The sequence below is a fragment of the Heteronotia binoei genome, chromosome 5 (genome assembly GCF_032191835.1).
Source record: "Heteronotia binoei isolate CCM8104 ecotype False Entrance Well chromosome 5, APGP_CSIRO_Hbin_v1, whole genome shotgun sequence".
Taxonomy (NCBI): domain Eukaryota; kingdom Metazoa; phylum Chordata; class Lepidosauria; order Squamata; family Gekkonidae; genus Heteronotia; species Heteronotia binoei.
In genome coordinates, this window is record NC_083227.1 from 75,184,376 (window position 1) to 75,211,693 (window position 27,318).

Consider the following 27,318-nt stretch of genomic DNA (forward strand, 5'->3'; position numbering starts at 1 on the left):
AGACAAATATTTTTATTTTCGCATAAGCTATTGTGGACTTCAGCCTAGTTCTACAGATGCAGTTCGGGGTCCATGGACCAAACCCCAAACCAAATCAGCCTCACGTGGACTGAACCAGTCTGGCGAGTTTGCTTCCCCCTTTCTCCAGGCAGTGGTGAGTCGCAGCCAGGAGAAAGGCAGGATTGCCCAGGAAGGAGCTTCATATAACCCTCTAGTTTTGCCTCCCCCCAAGCAGCAGGGAGCAAAATGAAGGGTTAAATGGCTGCCAGCCATTTGAAGCTTTGGTTTTGCTCCCCGCTGCTTCAAAGTCAGAGGGTTAAATATGGGAGTAGGTGCCTCCCAAGGGGCAATTCACACCCTCCCTTCTGGTGGCCCAGCTGCCTTGGGCTCCCTTGCACAGTCCATTTAAAGGGGCTGTGCAAGGGACCCTGAGACAGCTGAGCAGACAGAGAGAAACCAAACAGCCCTGGACAGAATTGGCCAAAGTTCAGTAAATGTTTAGGGAGTCCATCTTTCCTGAACCGCATTTCCTGAGCCCCAAAATAGTCCAAGTTCAGTCTGAATTTTGGCTCATGAGCCAGTTTGTGCCCATCTCTATTCATGAATCTTATTACAGTGAACCTCACAGAGGCAAGAAAAAGAAATGTGTTTAAGCCTCATGTAACGTAAACAATGAGGACTGACTGGCTATTTCTTTGTCCAAAGAAAATTTTTGCTAGCTGTACCAAAGAAAGAGGTGGAACTGGGTTCTTTAGTTGTTGCAGAAGAATCTCAGGGTCCTTATGATAAGTTGGTGATTACCTCATTAGAATACCAGTAAGTCTCATCAACACAAGGGAAAGAGCACACAGTATACAGCATTGCACGAATCCAGTAGCTTTGCCCAATCAAAGTCTAAAAATATGGAGCAAAGGAAGCAGCTCAGATTTTTCAGTTGTGGACTGTGACTTCCTTGGCAGACTCAGCTTCCTTTTTTCAAACTGTTCTCTCTAATCTGGTTGCTAAAGACATTTTTTAAAAGCTATGAAATAATTCATAATCTAAAATGTTAAAATACATGATAAGCAACTGCTAACCTGGGACAGGTACCTATCCCAACTAGACAGCTGGACAACTGTCTGATGCATTAAAAAGATGGCAATCCGAGGGCAACACATTACACGATGCCAACAGCTATTCCATAAACACAGCTATTCCCCTCTGCTCTCCCTCCCTCCCATGTGTCTGGTGGCTACAAAGCTCAGTGAAATCAATCTAGAGAACAAACTGAGGCCAAGTGAGGGATAAACAAGCTTGCACTGATGCTAAAACCAAATCAATATTCTTGCTTTTTATTACAAAGCCTCTTCACGAAAGCGCAGTGATTATTTGCTAGATACATCAAAGTGATCAGAAAGACTGTGACTATTCTATTCCCACAATACTTGAGCACATTTTGTTTTCTTTTTTGCCTTGGAGGTTCACTATAATGAAGATTCAAGAATGTTTTGTGATTGCATGACTGAACTAAAATAAAGCCCACATGTCTCCTTCATTGTATACAGTTATTTCAAATCATTGTGAAAGCTGAATGCACTAGTATACTTTTAAATGGCCCTGCCCTTGTGCATATAGCTGCATTGAAAGAAGAAAGAGACAACATACTCCCTCCCAGCCCTCTTATACACACCTGTGGTTTTTTTTTTAAAAAAATGCATTAAACAATTAAAGAGTTGTGTATCCAGGATGCACACAAAATAAAAATGCACCAAAGTAACTGATTTTGTAAGATTTCATGCTATGTACACAATTTCATTATTTCTGGGAATCAGGCTTTGTGTATCACTGAAAGCCCTTGTTGGAACACAAGATGAAGGTTACAAAGGGATGAGTTGTGATGCAACTCACTCATTAAAACAAAACCACAGACATTTGAGACTGGCTTTCTCACTTGAATGTCTGTGGCTTTTGGGAATGCCCATGAGGACTAACAAATCATACAAAATTCACTGAGTGCCTGGGTTCGGGAGGGTGAAACAATCGCCCTGAAAGAACTTGCCCCACCAGGTTTCTCAGTCCTGCATCAGTCCCAAACATGGGGGTGGGGTGGGATGGCCTTGCTCATCCGGGAAGCTTTCTTCTTCAAACCACTCCCCATCCCCAAGATCACTGGAACTGAATGTATTGGCCTGGTGTGGGAGTCAGAGGTGAGTCTGGCCATTTGTCTGGTGTACCGACTGCCTAGTGCACCAGCAGATGGCCTTCTAGGCCTGCTGGAGGTGGTGGCCAGGTGGGCACCCATGGCTACTGGTCCTGGGGGACTTCAATGTCCATGTGGATGGACCTGCTGCCTCTGTTCAGGCTTCAGAACTAGTGTCTTCCATGGCGGCATCAGGACTCAATCAGATTGTCTCAGGCCCCACATTGGATTTGATCTTTGGCATGGGGTTGAATGTGGAACTGACCTCAAAGGAAGAGGTGCCATGGTCGGACCACTTCGTTTTGAAGGCTTGGATGGACATTCCCACTCCCTTTGTTTAGGTTAGTGGACTATCTTATTAGTGGACTATCTTATTCTAGTGCCAAATTGGAGCATATCAGGTAAAGACTGGTTACCCACTCAAGAGTTACACCTTGACTGATCTGAGGCTCTGGTGGAGACCATTGGTGTGAGATGACTGAGCTGGGGATTCCGGTGCTCCTGGGGAGGGGAAAGTATAGTGATGGGAACAGATATTTATATAAGGGAAGGAGGCTGAGATGTCAGAATGCTCGACCTCCTTCCAGCCTGAGTCCCATCCCAACGGTTGCAAGCAGTGGGGCCAAGCTGAAACATCTGCCTCCAACACTGGTGTTGTGCAATGCTAGGTCCATTAATAATAAGACCGGTGTCTTGCGGGATTTCCTGCTAGAGCAGAATATGGACCTGACTTGTGTGACTGAGACCTGGGTGAGAGACGGGAAGACAGTTGCTCACTCCCAAGTAGCTCTTCCTGGGTTCTCAGTCCTTCACCAATCAAGGACTAGCGGATGGGGGGAAGGAGTAGCGATGTTCATCCAGGAGGCTTACTCCTTCCGGGCACTCCCGGCTCCAAGGATCATCGGTGTTGAATGTATCGGTCTGATGGTTGAGGCGCAAGAGAGTTTGCCGATTTGGCTGCTGTACCGACCATCCTCTGCACCGGCCAATGCCCTACCAGCCCTTGTGCAGACCATAGCAGGATGGGCACTGGAGTACCCTAGACGTCTGGTCCTGGGTGACTTCAATGTCCATGCTGATGACGTGAGCTCCACATTGGCGTTGAACCTGGTGTCATCCACGGCAGCACTAGGACTCTCTCAATATGTAACAACTCCCACCCATCAGGCTGGACACATTCTGGATTTGATCTTTGCAGCGGGAACGGAAGATTTGTATCACTTACCGTGAAGCTTCCTTCTCGGTGGACTGGCATTTGGTCGGTCCGACTACTGGGTATAGGCTCCTCCTCCTCATCACAGGGTCGGGTCTTCCAATTGATCCGGAGGGGGGGAATAGCCTATACCTCCCAGTTCTCTCCAGTCGTTTCCAAGCCACATCTCCCCCTATAGGAAATAACTTCCAAATCCTCCCCATTAAACATACTCTACTATAGAGTATATGAAGAGAACAACTTTATTTTGCTCAAATGTACCATACAGAATGGATAATTGAACTAGATCATTACAAACCACAGTACAGTAACTTATCCCAAAGGAAGGAGTAAGTTCCAGAATCCAGCTCCAAAACTCAGGAAGCCTCTCAACAACCAAAGGGCGGGCCGGACCAACCCACTGCCAGTCCACCAAGAAGGAAGCTTCACAGTAAGTGATACAAATCTTCCGTTCTCCGGTGGCCTGGTCAGTGGGTCGGTCCAATTACTGGGACATATCAAAGCTGTACATCGCTGGGCGGGACCGGCTTCCCTGTTTAGAGTGCATGCTGCAGTACACGCCTCCCAAAGGCAGCCTCTGCCGAAGCCCACTTATCTACCTTATAGTGTTTGGTAAAGGTATGCACCGACCTCCATGTTGCTGCCTTACACACAGCTTCCAAGGAAGGAAAAGACCTATACACTACCAATGTAAGCACCCCTCAAAGAGTGAGCCGTGATCCCATCCGGAGGGATTTGGCCTTGGGCCTTGTAAGCCAGCAGAATACATTCCCGCAGCCATCTACTAAGAGAGGAAGTGGAAACCTGTCGCCCCCATGACCCTTTACTGAAAGAAAGAAACAAAGAGTCAGACTTTCTTTCTTCTCTGTCCGGATCCTCACGCTTTCTCAAGAGCGCTCGGAAGAAAGCTGTCCTGCTTCATGCAGGGCTGGAACGAACTGGAGAGATCTGGGAGGTATAGGCCACTCCCCCCCCTCCAGATCAATTGGAAGACCTGACCCTGTGATGAGAAGGAGGACCCTATACCCAGTAGTTGGACCAACCCACTGACCAGGCCACCGGAGAATGACAGTGGACCATATTACTGCTGATGCAGTGCTATGGTCGAACCACTATGCCCTGAAGGCCCACTTGAATATCCCGCTCTAGCCCTGTTTGGGCGGTGGGTGTATTTTAGCCCACCCACGGAGCCAAATGGACCCTATGTGGTTCCAGATGGCTCTTCAGGATCCTTGGCTCCCTGGCGATTCTCTAGATGAGCTTGTGGAGACCTGGCATAGAAGGCTCGTCACGGCCATCGATGAAATCGCTCCCAGGCGCCCTCTGCTCCCCCGTACAAAGCTGGCGCCCCAGTATATGCCAGGGCTACGGCAGATGAAACGGAGGCTCAGACAGCTAGAGAGGCAGTGGCGTCGAGCCCGCGACGAAGTGACAAGAACAGCTTATAGGTCATATATGAGAACCTATGAGGTGGCAGTCAAAGCCGCTAAGAAAATATATCATACGACCATGATCGCATCTGCGAACGTGCCCAGCACAGGGTATACCAAATGCTAGGGAATTGGATACTGGCTGTGAGGCATTTTCAAGTTTTTTTGCAGATAAAGCCCTGTCACTCTGCTGTGACCTCCCTGCCGCCTTGGAAACAGTAAATGAATTCGAGGCCTCAAGGACGTCTTCTAGTCAAGTTTTGGATTCTTTCACTCCACTCAGCCTAGAGGAAATTGACAGAGTACTCTCTACTGTGCGCCCAAACACCTTTAGGCTGGACCCGTGCCCTTCTTGGCTAATATGGTAAAAGCTGGCCGAGAGGAGCTACGGGTTCCCCTAAGGGAAATTGTCAACAGGTCCCTTCTTGAAGGAACCTTCCCCCAGCCTCTAAAAGCCTTCCCCCCTTTAAAAAAAAAACATCCTTGGACCCGGCTGAATTGGCTAATTACCAGCCGGTATCTAACTTGCCATTCTTAGGCAAGATTATTGAAAGGGCTGTGGCAGTACAGCTTCAGAGTTTTCTGGATGATGCTTCCGTGCTTAACCCACATCAATCCAGTTTTTGTCTGAGTCACAGGACGGAGACGGTTCTGGTCGCCCTCACAGATGACCTCCAGAGGCACCTGGACAGAGGTGGCTCAGCAGTGCTGATGTTGCTAGACCTGTCGGTGGCATTCAACACGGTCGACCATCAGCTGCTGACCTGTTGCCTCGCCGACACTGGGATTCAGAAGTTGGCCTTGAACTGGCTTTCCTCCTTCCTCCAGGGTTGGGGTCAGAGGGTGGCACTAGGAGACGAACTATCCTGACAACACCCACTTATATGTGGTGTGCCACAGGAAGCGGTTCTTTCTCCGATGTTATTCAACACCTACATGCGCCCCCTTGCCCAGAAGTATGGGCTGGGTTGTCACCAGTATGCGAATGACACCCAGCTCTATTTGTTGATGGGTGGCCAGTCCAACTCCACCCTGGAAGTATCTGTCCGCAGCATTGCAAGCTGTGGCAGGATGGCTCAGGCTGAGTAGACTGAAATTAAATCTGACGAAGATGGAGGTCCTGTATCTGAGTTGGTGCTGTCCGGGACCGGAGGTCCGTTTACCTACCTTCGATGGAGCCCAGCTCACGCTGGCACCCAAGGTTAAAAGCTTAGGGGTGCTCTTGGATCCCTCTTTAACAATGGAGACCCAAGTAGCTGCCACTCCCAAGTCAGCCTTTTACCATCAGCAGATGGCAAAGCAGTTGGTCCCCTTTTTCGAATGCGACGACTTGGCAACAGTGATCCATGCAACGGTCACCTCAAGACTAGATTACTATAATGCTCTCTACATGGGGCTGCCCTTGTCCCAAATCTGGTGACTTCAGCTAGTGCAGAACGCTGCAGCCAGGCTGTTAACGGGAGTTCGTTTATGGGAACACATCCAACCTGTGCTGAAAGCGCTGCACTGGCTACTGATAGGGTACCGGATTCACTTCAAGGTGCTGGTCTTTACCTTTAAAGCCCTATATGGCCAGGGTCCTGCACACCTTAGGGACCGCCTTTCCCTGCACATACCCCAGCGAGCACTTCGGTTCGGGTCTCAAAACCTGTTGACAGTTCCAGTATCAGAGAAGCGAAGCTCAAAACAATGAGAGCCAGGGCCTTTTCCATTGCGGCCCCTAGCTGGTGGAATAAGTTGCCAGAGGCGGTTAGGGCCCTGCAAAAGATTTAGAGTTCCGCAGGAGCTGCAAAACGGCACTCTTCCACCAGGCATTTACATGAATGGTAACATCTGCAGCAATGGGACTGGCCAATAAGAACACCACCAATGGCCTACTGCACTACGCTACGGCGATCCTGAGACCTCTATAGCTAACCACCAGAATTTAAATTGCTGCCGGAAATTATGATAGTAGCACATGCAAATGTTTTAAATTGTTTTTATGTTCTATGTTTTTATTGTTGCTTATTGTATCGGTCACACTAATGTGTTAGTGTCAACCCTTGTGAGCCACCCTGAGCCTGCCTTTGGTGGGGAGGGTGGGATATAAATCAAATAAACAAACAAATAAATAAATAGGTGGTGAGCTGATTTTTGTTCACCTGCAGAGAATAATGGACTGAGTCAGATTCAAGGTTTCGGTTATGACCTTTAAGGACTTGAGCAGTCTGGGACTGACATATCTATGGGGCCACCTCCTCCACTGTGTCCCTGGAAGAGCATTATGCTCTACAGGTCGAAATCTGCTGGCGATCCCTGGCCCTAAACAGGTCTGGCTATCCTCAATGAGGGCCAAGACCTTTTCAATCCTGGCCCTGACCTAGTGGAAAGCTCTGCCAGAAGACACCAGAGCCCTGAGGGATCTTTTACAATTTCGCAGAGCCTGCAAAGCTGAGATGTTCCACTAGGCTTTTGCTTGAGGACAGTAATAGCTGCTGGGTTGGCACTCTTGCCCCCCTTAAGGGGGCCCTGCTCCCGATGCAGCAATTGACAGCATTTCATGATAGACACCACTGGGTTATAAATTTGGTTTAGCTAATTTGGTTTTATTGACTATTGTAATTTTATTGTACATCGCCTAGAGCCCACCACTAGCTGGGATGAGGCAATCCATCAAATCTAAATAATAATGATGATGATGATAACAACAACATCAGCCTACCATGACCATTCTTGCCTCCATCAAGGAAGCCTTACTTCATTCCAGTAAGCTGGCTCTCCAAGTATGGCTAGTTAAGCTTTCAGAAACTTATATCCAAAGCATATTTGATACCCACAACTGCCTATTTCTTTCTCTCAAAAATTCTGACCTAGTCTTCATTATAAACACAATTCAAAGTGTTGCCGCCATTCTTCAAGGCCACTCTCACAGATATACTGCTATTTTCTGGGTCCACATCTGTGCCTTCCCTACTTGCTCTTCTGATTTTTGTTACTGATACAGTAGCACAGCACCACTCAAAACTATTTAAACAAAGCTGCAGAACCCCCAAAGATATGTCAGCCATTTAACATCAGAAAACACACACATATACTTTGTGTGAGAATGCCAACAATTTCTGAAGCAGCATTCATTCACAGAGCTTTTCAATGACAGCTCTTCAACTGCGCTGACTTCAACCCAGCCCACATATTCTTCTCCTCCAAACCTTCCTTCCTTTCTCCTGTTCCAGCTACCGAATCTTCAATTGCACTGCTGACATACTAAGTCCTTGTCTCCAGCATGTCTCTCTTTGGCTGCAGCCACTTAACAGAACAAAGTGGTGGGATAAGGCTCAAGCAATTAAAGCTCAAATTCTGTTGCAGTTTAAAAGTGTTTACAGACTGGGTGGTCATATAACTGGAGTACACCTTTCCAAGCTTAATTGGAAACGATTAGTGTAGAGAAACGGGGAAGGAAAAGTATTTCTTTCTTGAACTGCTAGTACTACAAATTAGGTAAACTAAGAATAAAAGCAGCAGCAAGGGAGAGAAAAGTTGATAGCATCTCTCAGAGTAGACAGGGTATTATTCCATGTGACATTTGAACAGCTCAAGATTTCTAACATGATTTTCTCAGATTCTGAAAATCCACCATCTTTTTATATTCTGTTCTGTGCTTAAAAGTCTACATAACAGGAGTAGTTGAAGGAAGGAAGGGGGAGAGAGAGAGAGAGAGAGAGCGCAAGCCAGTTAAAGAGAGTACTCAAATAGCAGAGGAATTTAGAGACACAGAATAACCCCTAGAGATGGATCAACTCTTTGCTGACTCAAAAGCCTGGTATAGAACAATTATTCATTTTATAGCATCTGCTATCACACAGCATGCCCCAGTTTACTGGGGATAGATTCCATTGTTCACTGCAGAAATCACTTGTGGATAAGTGTGATACTGGAATACCAGAAAGATTTTTGGTTCATTACAGCTTTGTGATTCTACAGAACACTACAGATTATCTGGCTGCAAAAAAACCCACTAAAACATAACAGGTTAACGGATTTCTGCTCAAATGACAATAAATGGATGCTCTTGGTAAAACAACCAGAACATAGTATTCTCTAACTAAACTCTTATCTTCCTTTCTGAAAGAGGTACACATTTAGAAAAACTTGCAGTACTGACTGAATCAAGATTATCTTCCACGTTAAATAATGTGAGGAAGCCTATTCCAATTTGCTTAATAGTTTGATTATTGTCAGACAAACAATAATTCAGACAAACTCTGAAGTCTCTCTTCAGAAGAAATGTGCAATTCCTTCAGTAACTTGGGCCCAGGCCATTGAGATATTTGAAGACAAAGACCAGTAGTTTAAACAAAACTCTATCATGAGCCAGTGTAGTACTGTTAACACAGGTGTTCCCTTTCAGCAATCTCCTGAATTAGCCAGATGGCTGCATTTTAATCTAAACAAAGTTTTCAGATTGTTTTGAAAGGCATTATAGTAATGTGGAGGTTATCAGGACAAAACACTGTTGACAGGTTGTCCACTGCTGGAAGCCGGTATCGTTACTAGTCCTATATACAGTGTAGTTGTGCTAAAACTGTTTCCATGCAAGATATCAACAAAACCTGCTTTGTTTTACTGCATTAAAGAAATTGTCCAAATTATGCAAACAGAATGAACAAGGTAAGTCCAAAAGGAAAGGATGACACCTTTATCTACTTCTTAGAAGACAACACCTTTATCCATTTCATAGAATGTATACTGTAGGTGAACTTTAAGTATTAGCAACCTATAAATAGCTTCAAACTGCATTTGAACAGAAGCTTCCTGTGTCTGACTAGTTTCTTTTAGGTTGGGTAAAGGCAGTAAGTTTTTTGAGCATCCCAAAGGCAATGTAACAGCTGCTGTTACACATATATTTTTCCTGTCCCACTCAAGATTTTTTTTGCAAAATAGCTTTGCTTGTTTTCAAAGCACTCTGCAGATGATTACTAAAGCTGTTTGGTCACAATGGAAGAATTAGCAGGTATAAGCTAAGGTTATATTACAAGACTTCGGGTTTCTATTTGTACATACCCATAATCCTTTAGATAGTTCCTTAGACAGTTATTGTGGCTTTGCTCCATTAAATTATGGTATGTTGCTTCAAATAAAAAGGGACATATCCAAAAAGATGGAATTTTTGAAGTACATGTGCGCATACACAAGAGAGCAACTATTTATGGAATTCATGGTCCTTCAAATAAGGTCTGTTACAAAGAGCTGGTAAATGGGGCTGAAATGGAAGAAACCTCATTCAAGCAGAATCTTAGGCACAAGAATGCACAAGAATGTTCCTTTATGCAATGTTGCAAAGGATAAACTAGTATCCAACAGAGGAGGAGGTAGAAAATTTTAAATACTGCTTATTAAATGTGTTGAAAAGATAACAAAGATGGAATATTAGCAACAGAAGTTTTGAAAATTATATAATCTGTCACAAAGAAAAGCTTTTATTTTAGCATTCAAGTAAACCCCCTTATAATTTTCTGTACAAATTAATATATTTGTTGGGGGGTATATATCAATATTTTATTTCAGTGATAGATAACCACTAAAGCTCGTTATATGCAGCATATCAAGATTCTGTCTTCTACAATGATAGCATAAAGCCTGAAAACCATTGCAGAGTGTATAATGGAATCCAGGTTTTATGGGTCCATCATGAATACATTTATCATTAGGTCCAGTTGCAACCAGAGAATCTGAGAAATACAAGAGCTGTACTTGCAAACATGGATATGCCATACATGCTCATAGCCATATCTAGGGCACAACGTACATACCACAATGACACAGACTGAATCATTTCCATAGTTGCTACACTCAGATCATTTTTTTAAAAGGAAAGGTGTAATGGGGAGAGCTCTGGGGGAACAACTGGCACTGGATCCAAGTCAGACTGAATCATGTTCTTAAGCAACATCACCTACATACTTTCAAAACAGAACAACTCCCCTCCCCCAACTCCACAAAGGGCATTCTCCCTCCTTTCTCCCCCCACTCCAGCTATCCCACCAAACAAATGGACATCAAGAGGGGATGGAAGGCTTCCCCCTACCTCATGTATTTATCAATTAGTTAATAATTCTAAGTATAACAAAAGCTGTATTCAGATGTCAAGTTAAACTGCTATTAAACCACTTCATCGCATAAAACCTGGTTAGAAAAAGAGGAGGAGGAGACTGAATTTATACTGCACCCTTTGCTCAGAGTGGCTTACAATCTCCTTCCTTTCCTCACAACAGGCACCCTGTGAGGCAGGTGGGGCTGACAGAACTGCTCTTTAGACAACAGCTCTGAGAAAACAGTGACTGACCCAAGGTCATCCAGCAGCTGCATCTAGAGGAGAAGGGAATTAAAACCGGTTGTCCAGATTAGAGTCCACCAGTCCTAACCACTACACCAAACTCTCAACTATATGACAAATCATAGTTTGCCCATAAACCCCAGCTAGCCTGCTGCCTATCACTTCTAAGATCTACCTCTAAGTAGCATCTTCATATGCAATCCAGATCATCCTTGCTTTTTCTGGCAGTTGGCTACTGGCCAGCTGCAAGAAGTAGGCAGAGAAGCTGAGGGCTAGTCCCCTCCTCTTCAGCAAAGGCTCATCAGTCACCCTGCCTCTCTTGCTTTTGGTCTAGCCACTTCAGTGCATTCAGTAAACTTTCACTGTTTGAGCCAGTTTTCAGTCCCTCCCAATTTGCCATATTCCCCAAGCTTGGTTTGGGGTCCCTGCTGCCAAGAAATAAAAGAACCTTGGGAAGAAAACACATAACTATGTCCTGGTAACTTGTTCATTCTCCTAGGATATAAAAAAGGTGTTTTTTTTGGGGGGGGGGGGGATAGCTCTCTTTGTGAGGAAGAAGATTCAGCTATAAGCAGCATGTATTTTTTTTTAACTAACAATATTTTGAGCAGAGCAACTTGTAAGTAGGTAGGTTGCTAAATTAAACAAAACCATATGAGTAAGAGGGGTCTTTTGCACAGTTGCCTTTTACATTTTCTCTTGGGAGAGGCTGGAGTTGCACAATCCTGCCTTTTGAGAGCTATTATTAGGAATGAGAGGTGGTGTGGAAAGAGGAGTCAAGCTGAGGAAGCACATCCCATTGCCAACTGCAGCAGGGACATTTTTGTGTTTCTTCTGCTCTGTGCAATTGTTTCTGCAGGCTGAAGGCAGGCAGAAGCATTGATGCTGAATAAAATGGGACTTCCATATTCAGAGAAAAATAATGTGTAACAAGCCAGAGTATCAACTAATGCTTTGAGTCTTAAGTTAAGCATCCACCAAACCAAAGTTTACTGGGCAGCCCATATTTGGTTAACACATTGAATTAGAGTTCCATCAAAATTGTGGTTTATCATCACATCTGAATGAATCTAATGAGTCTTGAGGCACCTTGAAAACTAAAATGTACGCAAAAACTTACCAATCAATTAATTAACCTTTTAAGATACAACAAGCAGAAAAAATACCAACATGCGTACCCCCACTGGGAACCTGCTACTATAAAATGTTCCAGGGAGAAATGCTGGATTTATAGTGTGTTTGATTTATTTCAGGCAGCAATTTATCATAATTATCTGAAGATTACTTGAAATGGAATCTGCTAGCAAACTAATGGTCCTGGACTTTTGCCTTATGGACTCCTGATGGATATGTCTTGGATTTATTTATTTGCCACTTATTTAATTATTTGTTCACTTTTTCATATATATTGATATTACATGTAGCAATTTAGTGCAGTGTTACTGCAGTTGTGATTAATGGTGTTGTTATCCCAGTTATACATATTGTTGGATTACAATAAATTGGTTTTATTAGAGGGCAAGAAATGGGATTTATTGAGTACTAGTCCACCCATATGTTAAGCTCTTTTGTATTTCTGACTTTGTTGTTTTCTATGGTTTCTTTAAATTAAACACCTGGAGCCCAATGCTCTGCAACACCATAAGGCAGTATTTATAAAATTTTAGCTTTTACCTAATGCATCTATGCCAAATGTATAAAACATGTATACTTTGCTGATCATAAATTCCTCAAGGGTAATTGTTCAGTCTTGTACAATAGCACTTTCAATATGAAGTAATTCAAACATGCAGACAGCATGTAATTGTTCATTACCCATTAGAATATTTTCCACGATATAAATTAATTCAGTTACAGGTGCAGAAGAAGGGCAGCAGTCCTGAGGAATCACTTGCAAGTTAATTATTGACATATTTACTTTTTCTGTGGATACAGCAAAGTTTGACAGCTCCGAAACTGCATAAAGAAAGAAAATCTTAAGAGAAATTTCAGTTCTGGTTCAGTGAACCCTGTCACACGTCAACAGGGTGTGCTCTTCATTCAGGATGTTCACAACTGAGCTCCAGAGCTAACAAAATGAAGAAAAGTTTAGTTTGGATATCGTAGACTTCAATGTTTAAATGAAAGAAAGCCCTTGGGGTAATTTGCACAAAACCATTTCATTCTCGTTATACAAGGATGTGTCTCTACTCAAGTTGGCCTTTATCCAAGAATAATAAAAAAGCTACTTTGCAGAGTTCGTTTTTGAGTAGTCGCATCTCTGTAAATATGAGCTATAAATGAGAACGCTATTCTGGACAAGAATGAACTCCAAAGCTACCTCTAGAATCTTGTTCCACCATTGTCCTTCCATAAAGGACGAGCTGTATATTTATTCCAGCTTTTCTTTCTCTACTTGATTTGTGCTAGGATGTTACTGGCATGAGTGAACATATGTTGAGAAATAATGAAAGGAAACTCCTTGAATTGTGAAAGACCATTTTTAATTTTACCTTCTCCAAAGATTCTTTGAGGGCCAGTGAACTGTCTAAAACACCTATATCTATACTACATGATAGGGATCCTTCTGAATGTGTGGGTGCTTTTGGTATTCTGAGAATAATGTTCACCTCATGAAAATGGCTGCCATGGAACGAAGCACAAAATGCCTGCCCGTGAGGGCTGGGCTCAACCACAAAAACTTGGAAGATTCCAAGCTAGGCATCCACCTATAATAAAGACAGCTGCTTCCAAATGGGTGTCATAGGGTAATTAAAACAGGCCTCCTGGGCTTGTCTAAAGCACCTTCTACTCCAGCAAAATGGAGGAAAAACGGTGTGAAAAAAACACCATTTTAGGCCTGTGCTTGTCTGGGAGTTGGCTAAAGGAGTCTATAAAACTCTAGGCAAGGCTTTGGCCTAGTCCATTCCTCCTTCCTCCTCCCCTCCTGTCTGGAAGCAGCACTTCTGAGGAGGCCTTTTAGAGAGACAGGAAGTCTTTCAGGCTGGTCTCCCAGAAGGCTGCAGGAGAGAAAACCAGTTCCTAGGTGGGTACTTAGTTTTATATTATAGATTTTGGGAGGGAAAAGAAGTTTTTGATTTGGAGTCCTGGAGACTGGTGAGTCGGTTCTGGATGGTCTGGTCAGGGCCAGTTGTATAGTAGGGAAAAAAGGAGCGTTTTTCCCTAGTTTGATTTAGTTCTTCTGTTCATAATTTTATAATGCCTGTATATAGTTGTAAATTTTAAATAAATGTTTTGTCTTTTTAAAAGGTAGTCCCTCTGTACCACATAGTTTCCCCAACCACCTTAGACCATGCTACTGAAAGAGGGGAGTCCAGCGAAGGGGGAAGGCATACAGTTGGCAAGGGTGCCAATCCTCCAGAGGTCTCCCAAAGAAGGACTTTGGTCTCTGTCATAACCAGGTGCTGGGTTGGCAGAGGACCTTGAGGCCAGGCCTCAGAACTGGCCGGAAGGGGGATTTGGAGTCCTATTCCTCTCGGTCAGGAACCCCTAAATTGAGCAGGTGGTGGCAGCGTGCCCTAGTGATGGGAAGAAGAGAAGCTCCCTTCAGGAGTTGGCAACTCAAAAGGGAGTTGACGGGACCGGGTCTGAAGGCAGAATCGGGCTGGTTCCGCCACAAACAGGACTGGCTTTTTGCTCTGGAGAAGAAGCAAAGAGCTTCTAGGAATCATATTAGTATGCACCATGATGTCCACAGGCATCTTGCTAGCAACCACTGTTAAAGAACCTAGAGCAATGGATTAGCTGTGGAGACAAGCGGGAAACCAATGTGAATTTTCATAAATACTACCCATGAGCAGCGCCAGCTAGACTGAAAGAAGTGAAGTAAACACAATATGCGCATAAGACAGGGCTTTTAGCTTATATTGTATTTGCATCCTCCCCAGGTCCACCCCAAGGGCTTTCAATCAGACAAACCCTCCAAGTTGCATGCTCACAACCGAGTTGCCAGGCAAATGGGAAGAAGGGGGTTAAAGCCTCCATGTCTTCACCATTTTCCCAATTTGAAACAGCCCGAGACCAACTATTTGTGTGGCTGAGGAAAATTACAGGTAGCCATCAGTACATGTGAGCTCCCCAAAGAGAGACACTTCAGGATAATTTCAGTTGAGGAAAATGGTGCTGGGCTGCGGGTTAAGACCCCTTTTCCCCATGTGTCACAGTCCAACCTGAACTGGGGCCACATGCATGTGGGGAATGAGTTCTAAACATGGAACTCACAAGGCACACTAGATTGAAAGTTCTTATGGTAGACATGGGGAAGATACAAGGATAATATAATATACTAGTAATAAGGCCCATTGTGAAAGAAAATATAATGGGCACTAGAAAGGGGCTTTGGGTGAGTGCCCCCCCACCTTGCTGTCTTCCCACCCACCCAAGTGAAGGCACTGACCTCCCCCCACCTCAAAGGAAGTTGATCTCTGCCATCTAGAGAGCAGTTGCAATTCTGAGTGATCTCCAGTCCTCATCTGGAGATTGGCAACAGTGGTTCCCCAGGAGGAAATAGCACTGTACCTGTCTGAGGTATCAGCTCTCCTCAAACCCCACTCTCTCCAGGCCCCATCCCTTAAATCTCCAGGAGTTTCCTAATTTGGAGTTGGCAACCCACATACACAAGTCTTCCCTTTGTCTGCCCCTCTGGCTTCAGTCTTCCACTGCCTTCCCTTCCCAGCAGCCTCTACATAGGAAAAGGACAGTCTTTCCTCACAGTGTGTATGTGGGAGCAAAGCAGCTTATATCATTCTCCTCTCACAACCCTGTGAGATGGGTTAGGCTGGAAGTCTGTGAGTGGTCTGAAATCACCCAGTCAGCTTCCATAGCAAGAACCTGGGTTTGGCAGATCCCATTCTGAAGCCCTAAATCCTTTGCCACAGTGGCTGTCATAGGCGGGCTGCTGCTGAACAGTAGCAAGCAGCCAGGCATACAGTAGCTAACCCCCAGGTGGAGTCTGAAATGAACTTCAGACAACATCTCTCTCCCCCATCCTGAAGGAAATAACTGATTTGGAGGGTGGACTCTATGGCATTCTATTCACCTAAGGCCTGTCCCTGTACTGAGAAAAGGAGCCTGGGTTGCCTAGCAACAGCTTCTAGCTAGCACTTCCCAGGTGGCAGCCATGGCCTCTAAGAAACTAAGGAAACACTCCAAGCAGGGCGTGACCTCCATGGCTATTTCTGTGGCCTTTGGAGGCTGCATGTGCTGAGAGGCCTTTTGTGATGCCGTAGTAGCTCTGCAGCACCTTCTGAGGCTGGTTGACAGAGAAATGATGTAGATGTGTCGCTCTCTGAGGTAAGACTGCTTTTGGCAGTTTGTTAAACATTCCTGGGCCTGAGTAGACAGGGATAGTGAAGTCAGCCAATGGGAGGCCAGAGACACTGACTGAGACATGATGGGCCAATTATTTGTTCCTGCAGATATTATCCAATGGCAGCACTGGATTTGGCCATGCTGCAGGAAAATTATTATTATAGATATTTAGACCCATAGTGTCAAGAGAAAGAGTGTATATTTGCTAGGCATTAGGGAACATTTATAGAAAAAGTAGGATACCAAAGATATTACATTAAGATTAAAGATATTACATTAAGCCAAAAATTATTATGTTAGTTGGTGAGAATGAACATTTTAGGTAAGCAAATGTGAAAACTATGACGAAACCTTTTGTACCCATCTTAAATAGTAAGATAGTCACATACCCTGAATCAGCTGCAGAAAGTCAAGTAGAGGTGGACAAAGAAAAAATCAGAATGATCAACAAATTACCAACTAATAATCAACCAGATCTGGATAGCATATTAAAAAAACCAGTTAAAATATAAAGTTGTTGATCTAAAGCTGGTTCCATCCCCCCTCCCTAACTGGTTTACCTGTTCTTTGCCAAGGAGGCTGGGAATTGCTGCTGGGAAATAAAACTAGTCAGAAATGGGCCACCCAGCATTTCCTTCATACATGAGAAGGAAGAGAGGTTTTCAGCAACTCAACTACTGTTTCAAAGACAGAATGTCTTATCTCTCCTCCAGAATACCTAACAGTACTTTATAAGCACCCTGAGGATTATATCAAACCAGCACTCTAGCCAGAAAATGCTTGTGACTGTTGAACAGCACTTCAAGTACCTTCTATGGTAGCACATTATGTCCCTAGTAGCCGCTATAAACCATAGGAACCATAGAACCTAGGGAGAGAGGACTCTGTTGTCATAGCTTGGCTTAGTACAGTATATAGAACATACACAACTACAGAAATGTAGATAATAGTATGAGCATCTCTGATGAACTTTAAATGAACTCATTACTGAGCATTCAGTAGTATAAAAAAACTGAATGGATGAGTCAAGCATGGGAGTTAGCAGTTATACACTTGAGTTCTGTTCTCTAGCTCCCATTATCTTTAGTGGTATCAAGCATTTTGTACAATGCTGTTTAATCATGCAGTGATTAGTTGGCCTCACAGCAATACAAAAGCCTGCTAATCAGCGCTTGGCACCACTTATGTACTGGTTAAGTCCAGAGGGCATCTCTCTTACCACGTAAAATCAAATCCAGAAGCTGCACACATTTTCATTCATAATTTGATTTGACCCAAATTTAGTAACGTAAAAGTTTCAACTGCAACCGTTAAGCATTAAATGTGTGCTATATACACTGAAAGTACTATAAATATGTGCATTCTGCTTCACCTAGAACAGATTCTGCTACAAAAGTGTCAAGGATTCTAGAACAAGAGGTTCTTGCACTCAAATCCATTGCTTTTCCTTGCTTAAAACACAAATTAGTATCTACTAGCATTTATAGTTGATAGTTATGCCCATACGGAGAGCCCTGTGGCGCAGTGTTAAAGCTGCAGTACTGCAGTCCTAAGCTTTGCTCACGACCTGAGTTCGATCCCTGGCGGAAGCTGGGTTTTTCAGGACCTTTCCTTTCCTATGCCCACATACTGATAATGTACTTCCAACATTCCACTCATGCATTTAGTTTCCAAAGTGCACATTTAAGAATTTCAAACCTGTATTGGCTGGTATCATGATCAGAATGTGAGATTAGGATCAAGGAGAACCAGCTCCAATCTCTATCACGGAAGCTGGCTGGATGACCTTGGGTCAGTCACACATTCTCAGAGCAACCTACCTCACAGAGATGTTTTGAGAATAAAATGGAAAAGAGTAAAACAATGTAATGTAAGTTGCATTATGCTTCCATTGGGGAGAAAAGCAAGTTATAGAAAAAAGTCAATAAATAAAATGGCTATGCATTAAAGAAAGGCATAAATTGGAAGGCTGTGATGTAGAGAGTGGAAGTCTCTCTCTCTCTGGGGGGGGGGGGGGGATAACATGCTTCATTCCCTTCCTGCAGGCACCAGCAAATCAGAACACCAATGAACAATAAAGAGCATTCTAGACACCGCTCTATTAAAAAATCACTTCACAAGTTGTGCTTTAACTAAGTTTGGCCAGTAGAGGGCACAAATAATATTCTTTATCAATTTTATTACAATAGCTTTATAGATTTAGCATGAAACCATTAATGAAAGTGCTGCATTGTTGTAAACAAATTAAACTAGTTTAAAAGATACCACACAAGGCACATAAAACAACTATGATTTCAAAATACTTTTCTGCCTATAAATCTCAAATCAAAGAGTTGATGAAACTATAATTGCAACAGTGTTCCTAAGCACAAAATGTAACCTTTGCCTATAAAATATCAGCCATTCAGTTACATGAGTGAGGGAACAAAATATGCTCAGGAACACCCTTGCTCAGCACTCCCGTGGCCCCTAACGACCTCAGTTTCTTTGGGCTATGAGCTGTTTTTGCCATTCCCCCCAATAGCCTTGCAAACTGTAACTTGTTTTACTTTGTTCTCCCCACTGAGACCCATCTACTCCCACCAGCACCTCCCTGTCTCAAGTTTCACCTGATGATGGTCATGACAGAATTAAGATACTGAGGCCCTGTGTAATGCAGTCAATGAAGTGTCTGACTAGGATCAGAGAGATGTGGATCCAATCCTTGTTTAGCCATCAATTTCAGTGGAAGACAAGCTGCTTGTATCTATCAAACTTACTTCAGGTTTTTTGGGAGGCTGGCTCACTCGCACCCTCACCCTCCTTCCTGATCTATACCACTTTGTATCCAGCCTAAAGTTGCAACGGCTTTTGCATTGTTACAATTTATCGGTTTCAGAAAAGAAATTTCTTCACAAATGAAGGGAATTATTTGAATGCTTTTGCTAGTTTCCCTTTTCCTTGCCCCAACAAAGCAACTCTGTTCCAGGAGCAAGAAAGAGCTAGAGACACAATATAGTATGCCATTCTTATATTTTCATTCCTATGGATCTCTTAGTTGCAGCTTTCTCAATTTGTTTTATTTTTGCAAATGGTAGTGGAGTTAAAAGTTACAACACTGCAACAAGATGACCTATTGGACCCTTTGAACAAACAATTTGTGTCAGCATGGCTGAATCAAAGAAAACTGGAGGTAAACCAGAACTGCTGAATTAACCAAGCCACAATGGAAAGATTAGCCACATGACAGAAGAAATTAAGAGACTCCCTGGAATGGTGATGGAAGAAATTGTTATTCAGTTCACTGAAACTACTATGCCTGAAGCAATACTAAGAGATCCAAGTCCAGTAAATTAGAACAAGCAACTACTCTAACCTAGAGAGCATCAAACTGCAGTAGAAACAATTCCAAATTCAAAGTTACACATTGTTGCTGTTAAAACTAACACATTCAAACTAGCCTGAAATAGGAGAGGCAAGCACTTTTTCAAAGCAATCCTAAAATATTAACACCACCCATCTGATAGACCTTTGGATCTACCAGAACCTCTGAAATCCTAGCATGTTTGGGCAGATTTAATTTCAGTTTGCTGTTAAAGCAAAGTCTGACCTCAAAACTCCAGGGAGAAAAAAAATCACTTTGCTTACTACAAGCAGCTCTAATGAGGTCAAAAACCTTTGGATCATGGTTCATTTTGTAGCTTCACAATGTCCAATTATTTTCCATCATAAAAACAAGCTACAAAAAGTTTTGTGTGAAACATTTACAAATGGCATCATTTATATCATATAGCCAGAACACACATACACACCTTTTTATTATATCTCCAAAAGGACACCAAAGAGACTTACACAACAGAACAGTACTAGAAGACCAAGAAAAGACCAAGAAATCTGGATCTTTCTATATGGTGAAGCTGTCTTATGCCAGCGGGTTATCCATCGTTCAGGCTTATTCTATGACCTGGCCTGCCTGGATAACTGTATTTCTGTGATAATCTAAAAATTAACTTTGTGGTGTTTGAAATAATATGCCACTGCTGAAAGCAATGCCTTTGGGACTGCTGAATGTTTGTATTTACTGCCTATTTCAGGATTGCATTAGCATGGTCTCGCTAGAAAGACAGCGAAAGCAACACTACTGATGGAAGAACAACAAAACACACTGTATCAGAAGACGATGTTAAGGTTTCCATGCCAGCTCACAAATAAGCAAAAGAATGTGAAGTCAAGCTGGAGGCTTCTCCCGTGCTTGAACATGCTGTCCTAGAGAGTAAGCTTAGGCTGAGTGCTGCTCCACTGACAGTGAATGGAATATGAAGTAGGGGCATGCTGGGCATGTTGGCAGAGTTCTGAGTGGGTGTTCTAGAAAGATACTGTGTAACTCCAAACAAGTGAATTGCCCAGTGTCACACGAACAATCCTTCAACTGCGTCACAGAGACCATTGAAAATATTCCCAGCCTCTGACACAGTAAGAGAGAAATCTGAAGTTCACTTTTTGCAGCAATTACAGCATGAAAATATTATTTCTTCCTTGAGTTCAGCAGAAGATGCAGTCCAACTTACATGCTAACAAACCCTGCTAAGGCAAAGACACAGTTAAAAGCAACTCTGTGTGCTCATGCTTGGTTGCAATCCTCTGCAGAACGGTCCTTTTTTTTCTTGCTTTCTGGAAAAGGTGGGTCCCAGGTCTGGAAAGGTTGAAGGCCACTGCTATAGCTGAAACAAGACAGGGGGCTTAATTGTTCCAAACAGGTTTGCAAGTACATTCTTTACCTGAATTACATTTGTGAGTTGCACAGCCTTAATATCTGAATAGCCATCTTCTACTAAAATACAAATATTAGCTTTGGTCCCCACTGCTGTTAAAACACTGGTTAAAAATAGGAAAGAGATGACAGGCATATAATGAAGTAATTTCAATACATGGCATATGATCAGGTTCAGGAATCACACCATGCTCTGGACACAGGCTTAACCCAGTTGTTATGCTGAACTTTTAAAATACTGTTCACATATGTCATAGCACTGCTAATAATGAACTACGGTGTCACACTGGATTGGGTAATATATCAGCTGTAATACTCTATTGTCAGGATTTCATTTATCAAATTAGGTAGCTTATCAAATTCCATCCCAAAACCAGCTGCTCTTTATAGTCACCAGCCAGTTCTTTAAGGCTAGCTTGAAGCAGACAGTAGCCAGATGTCATTTACAGGACACACAGAGCTTATTCCATGGGCTCTAGCAGAGAAAGATTCATCCTGTTACCCTATCAAACAGCACATGCGATTTTGAGAGGACTTCCGGCAATGGCGGAGTGAAGCGGACTCCTTCTCAGTGCGCGGGGAGGGTGTTCTGTTTGGTGGGAGATTGAGGGGGCCCACTATTTGTGGACACCCCTAACGGAGCTGTCTGAGACGCTCCGAAGTCCGGGGAGCTGCTGGATGTGAGGGAGAGACGAACGTTTCTCCCCCAGGACTGGCTTCCCCTTTGACCGTTTCCCAACCAACACTGATGTGCCCAGCTGTGCCGCCGGAAAGGGGAGAGGAGAGGAAGCGTAAACTCCTTTCAGCTTACCTAGAAAGGTGCTTTCCTATATCTGGATCTTCATTCCTCGTAGCGTCAGGTTCCCTTGCAAGCCGCGGAAGAAGAACTTAAAAGAAGCCCGCCGGTGAGCGGTTTTGTTTGAAGTAGTGGGAGTGAGGTGGAGTTGGTGAGTGTGCGGCGGCAAATGGCGGAGTGCGGGTGCTCGGGCGAGAGCGAGGCACGTAGTTGTTTTTCTTAACTTTTGGTGGATCGGCTGAGCGGCGTGGTGAACGAGTGGCTCTAAAACGTTCTTTTTTGGAGGGGGAAGAAGCAAACTGGGGGCGAGACGAACTGAGTTTGTTGGGTTATTTTCCTTTTTCCTGCTGGATTTGGTGGGGGCGATCGGGGGAGAGACGGAGGGCGAGGTGCAATGGCCGATTCGAGCCGAAGAGGGACTGAGTCCCAGTTATTTGGGATGCATTTAAGGCTTTCTTTAGAGGTGTTGCTATTAGATATACAGCGAGGAGGAATAGAGAACGTAAGAAAACGTACAATGATCTCATAATGAAACTGCAACATCTTGAGAAGCAACAGAAAGCGAGAAATCCAAAGGAGGTGAAGGCCAAAATTAGTTTCATTCAACACAAGATTAATATTTTATTAGCAGAAGAAATCAAAAAAAAATTAAAATGGATAAGACAAAACCACTTTGAAAATGCAAACAAAGTGAGTAGATGGCTGGCATACAAATTAAGGAAAGAAAAGGAGAAAAAGATCATTAAAATGCTGAAAAGTGAAACCAATGAGGACTTATTTCAAAACTCTCAAATGGGAATCGTTATCCGAAATTTTTATAAGAACCTTTATAAGAAACAAAAAATTGAACAGTTAAATCAAGAAGATTACATAAAGAGAGTGGAGGTACAAAAACTAACTAAAGAACAACAAGTAAGTTTGGACAGTCCCATCTCAATACAAGAAATTGTGCAGGTAATTAAAACTCAAAAAAGTAATAAGACCCCAGGTCCGGATGGTTTACCGATTGAATTTTTTAGAACATTTGAAGATTTATTATTGCTACCTTTTAAGAGAGTTATTGAGGAGGCTTATAATACAGGGGTGATCCCGGATTCTTGGAAAGAAGCTTTAATTACACTTATTCATAAAGATGGCACTGATCCAGTAGAAGTCAAAAATTATAGGCCAATTTCACTTTTGAATAGCGACTACAAGATTTTTGCAGCGATACTCGCAAATAGATTGAAGAAAGTAATTCCAAGCCTGATTCATGAAGACCAAACTGGTTTTGTCCCAGGAAGATTAATGAATCAGAATGTGAGACTTTTGTTGAATGTAATTGAATATTATAAGGAACATCCGGATAAAGAATTTGCGGCAATTTTTGTTGATGCAGAAAAAGCCTTTGACAATGTTAATTGGAATTTTATTAAAGCTATATTGTCTGCAACTGGATGTGGTGAAAGGTACATCAGAATGGTGGAAGCGGTGTACTCAAAACAAATAGCAAAAGTGAGTTTTAATGGAGTAATGACAGACTCAATAGAAATTGAACAAGGTACAAGACAAGGCTGTCCTCTCTCTCCTTTACTTTTTATCTTAACGTTGGAACCGTTGATTAAGAAGATTAGAGAGGATACCCGAATTCAAGGTACAAGAATACACAGTATAGAGTTGAAGACTTTGGCATTTGCGGACGACCTCGTATTCATTTTGGAACAACCTGTTTCTTCGATACCTCTTTTGAAACAACAAATAAGAGAATTTGGCGAAGTCTCTGGCTTTAAGTTGAACGCTGCAAAGACTAAAATTCTATCCAAGAATATGACTGAGGACCAGATCCGGTTACTTGAGGAACTGTCAGGATTCAAACATGAGAAAAAAATTAAGTATTTGGGAATTCATCTTACAAATGATCTAAGGACTTTGTATAGAGACAATTATGGAAAAATATTAAAATCGATTCGTCATGACTTAACCAATTGGAAAGATCTTCAGATTTCACTTTTGGGCAGAATTGCAACAATCAAGATGAATATCCTCCCGAGAGTCCTGTTCTTGTTTCAGACAATACCAATTATGATACCCAAAATTTTTTTTCAACAACTTAATACCATGTCTAAGACTTTTATCTGGCAGGGCAAGAAGGCTAGAATTAAACTGAAAGTTTTACAAGACAGTAAGTTAAGAGGCGGCCTAGCTCTCCCAGATTGGAACCTATACTATAAAGCATGTGGCATGGCGTGGCTAAGAGATTGGTGTAAACTGGACAATAAGAGACTGTTGATCATTGAAGGCGCTGGCCTGGGTGAAGGGTGGCACAACTATATGTGGTACCATGCTCCTGCAAAAACGGGTCATTTCCTTAGGCATGAAATAAGAAGATCCTTGTACAAGATTTGGAGTGATATCAAGCTACAATATTTCTATACTCCCAAGTGGATATCTCCGATTGAAGCTTTGACTCACCCCAATCTGTATAACTGGGACAGCCCACAGGACTATGCATATTTATTGAATGATAAAAACGAACTGATTGAAGAAGAGATTGGCAAGTTAAGTTGGTGGCTTCAGTGTCAACTAAGATCAAGATTTCGGGCTGATAAAGAAAAAGGTTTTGTGAACACACAAATTGAGTTAGATTTGATTATAGAATCTAAGCAGAAAATGATCTCCAAGGTGTATGATTGGCTGCTACAAATTAAGATGAGTGACGAAGTGGTGAAGGAGACATGGATCCGTTGGCTCCAAGACTTTGGCTATAACATAGATTTAGAGGAATGGGAGAGATTATGGAAACAGAATTTAAAGCTGATAAGACCAGCAGATCTTAAAGAAAATTTATATAAAATGGTTTACAGGTGGTATCTTACACCTAATAGATTGGCAAAAATCTACCCCACATATTCAAACAAGTGCTGGAAATGTCGAGAAGTTAAAGGCTCTTTATTCCACATATGGTGGCAATGCAAATCAGCTAGAAAGTATTGGGTGCAAATTAACATCTGGACTCAAAAAATTTTAGAAACACAAATTACCCATGTGCCGGAACTATATCTCTTGAACATTTGCAGGCAGAAAGTGCCGGTAACAAAGTTGAAATTGCTAATGTATATAATTACAATTGCCAGAATACTATATGCCAAGTATTGGAAAGGTGAGAAAACCCCGAACAGAGAAGAGTTTATAAATAAACTATTAGAAACCGCTGAGGCCGACCTAATGTCCACAAGATTAAGAAATGGAAATGTGCAGAAGTGTCAGGAGGAATGGGATCCTGTGTACAAATGGGCTAAAAGTAAAGGATTTGACACGGAGTAACTATATTAAAACATGCCATAAATACTATCTAAGGAAAAGGTTAATGTTTAGTTTTAAACTACCTTATGTAAAGTACAGCTGAAATAATTGTGAAATTATAATTAGAAAACTTGTTCTTATTTTATCGAAACCTCTCCTCCCCCCCAGTGTGCTTGGTTGGGTAAGGGGGAATGGATGCTTGTATTTTGTCTATGGCCTAGCTTTTCATTAGGCTATGTACTATTTGTATGTGTTGCTTGTTGGTGTATATTTGTTCTTTTTCTTTCTCTTGTCTATGTATTGTTCTTTTCTATCTCAATAAAATGTAAAATTCTTAAAAAAAAAAAAAAAAACAAACAGCACATGCACAAATTACAGAGGAGTTAAGCTATTTTGCCACAAGTTAGGACAATTAGTATTTTTAAATCTAAAAACTGAAGTTTTATGTTGTATGACAGTAGCAGAGGCTTGCACATTGGAGCCCAAACCAAATATATGTCTGGTACATGTGAATGTCTGGGTCTAGGCTTATAATATCATTATAGGTGCAAAATGTAGCTAGGGAGTGAAAGACGGTCTTCATCTGGCACAATCTGGTCTTCCTTTTCCCTCCTGCATTCTTCCCAGAGAGACAAGATAAGAAAGATTTTTTCTTTTTCTTTTTCTTCTTTATTACACATTTTTATTAGTGGCTCATAATGGCATACACAGTTTTCCCTCTCCCATTTTATCCTCATACTGACTTTCTGGCTAAGAGAAAGGGCACCCACAAAACTGGGCTAAGGTCACCCATTGATTTTCAAGATAAGTGGTGATATGAACTTGAGTTTCTCCAGGCATTTCTTCCTATCAGCCAAGCATCAGTTAGTCTGAACCACCCAGGGCTAGGGCTCAGGCCCCAGAACTGGAACCAGCAATGAATAAAATGTACCGTTCCCCTTAAGACTGACCTTGCTGGGTGTGTAGCAGGGGTATATCAAAGTGAGGTAATACTGGGCAGGCAGGGGTGAGTTGTTTCACCTCTCATTTCAGAAATTAAGCTGGTGGGCAGACTAAGTCTCCCAATAAATTCTCCTTCTATCAGTGCAGTCCAGCATACTCCAGGAATACATGTAAAAGAGGACAGCAAAAGAGATCAAAACCATGATGGATGAAGGTGGTGGATAAATCAGGAGGAGTAAGGCCACCCCTATCAATTTACAAAACAAGACTAGATATTTGCAAAGTCAACCTTTGTATTAAGTGATGTGTGCGCATAATCTTTTGATTATAACAAAACCCCCTTGCAATTTAATCTTCTAAATATTTATATTGTTTTCTTTAAACCAACGAGCAAAAGGTTAAATCTGCCCCCATGGTAACAAGGAGGTGCACCAGGCTCACCCTGAATTCCACTCCTGTAGTAATGAGTCAGAATCCATTTGGAAAGTACAATCTAGAAATTAAGAGTTTTAATACATGTTCTAACCATTCCTTTTAAAACATGACATCAAAAAGATAGAACTTGGAAAAGACACTTCCTATTTCTTAATTCAGTAGTGTTCTTTCTTTAGCAAAAGGGGTTAAATTATAAGTCGCTCTGTTACTGAGAAGATGGAAAAACCAGCCAAACAAAACACCCAGTCCTATATGAAACTGCAACTCAGGTTAGTGGAACTAAGCTGGAGTGGAGTTTTCTCTAGTATTAGAAATGGAATTACATTCTGTATCAGCAGATGGAGCTCTCGTATAAACATCAATTCATTTCACTTGAATAAATTGTATTTTCTTTGCTCAATAGTTAATTTTTATTTAATTTATTGAGTTTTTAATGAATGTAACAAATACATGTGGCTCAATAAAGCTAATGGGGGTTAAAGGCTTATACTATTCTAGATTTTGCAAAAGAAGCTTTATTGAAAGGCCTCTAAGTGCTGTCAAAAGAGTAGCTATTAAATTAATTAGCCTTTTAAAAAACCTATGATTTAATCCATGAAATCTTCTCAACAAGTATGCTGTACCCAGTCTATGCTGTTTAAACTCTTAGTAATTATGTGCCCAAA

At 42.3% G+C, this 27,318-nt stretch overlaps 1 protein-coding gene across 3 annotated transcripts in view; it reads right to left on the reverse strand.

Annotated features, from left to right (window-relative positions):
- The window catches only part of TMCC1 (transmembrane and coiled-coil domain family 1), a 180,785-nt gene that overhangs the window by 48,747 nt on the left and 104,720 nt on the right, over positions 1 to 27,318 (reverse strand). The window contains exon 1 of one of the 3 annotated variants that reach the window (XM_060239649.1): positions 20,594 to 20,638. The exons of the other annotated variants lie outside the window; for them this stretch is intronic. Coding sequence (XP_060095632.1) covers positions 20,594 to 20,623 — 30 coding nt within the window. The 5' untranslated portion in view covers positions 20,624 to 20,638. Of the gene's footprint in view, positions 1 to 20,593; positions 20,639 to 27,318 lie in introns of those variants that run through there. 3 annotated transcript variants of the gene reach the window in all.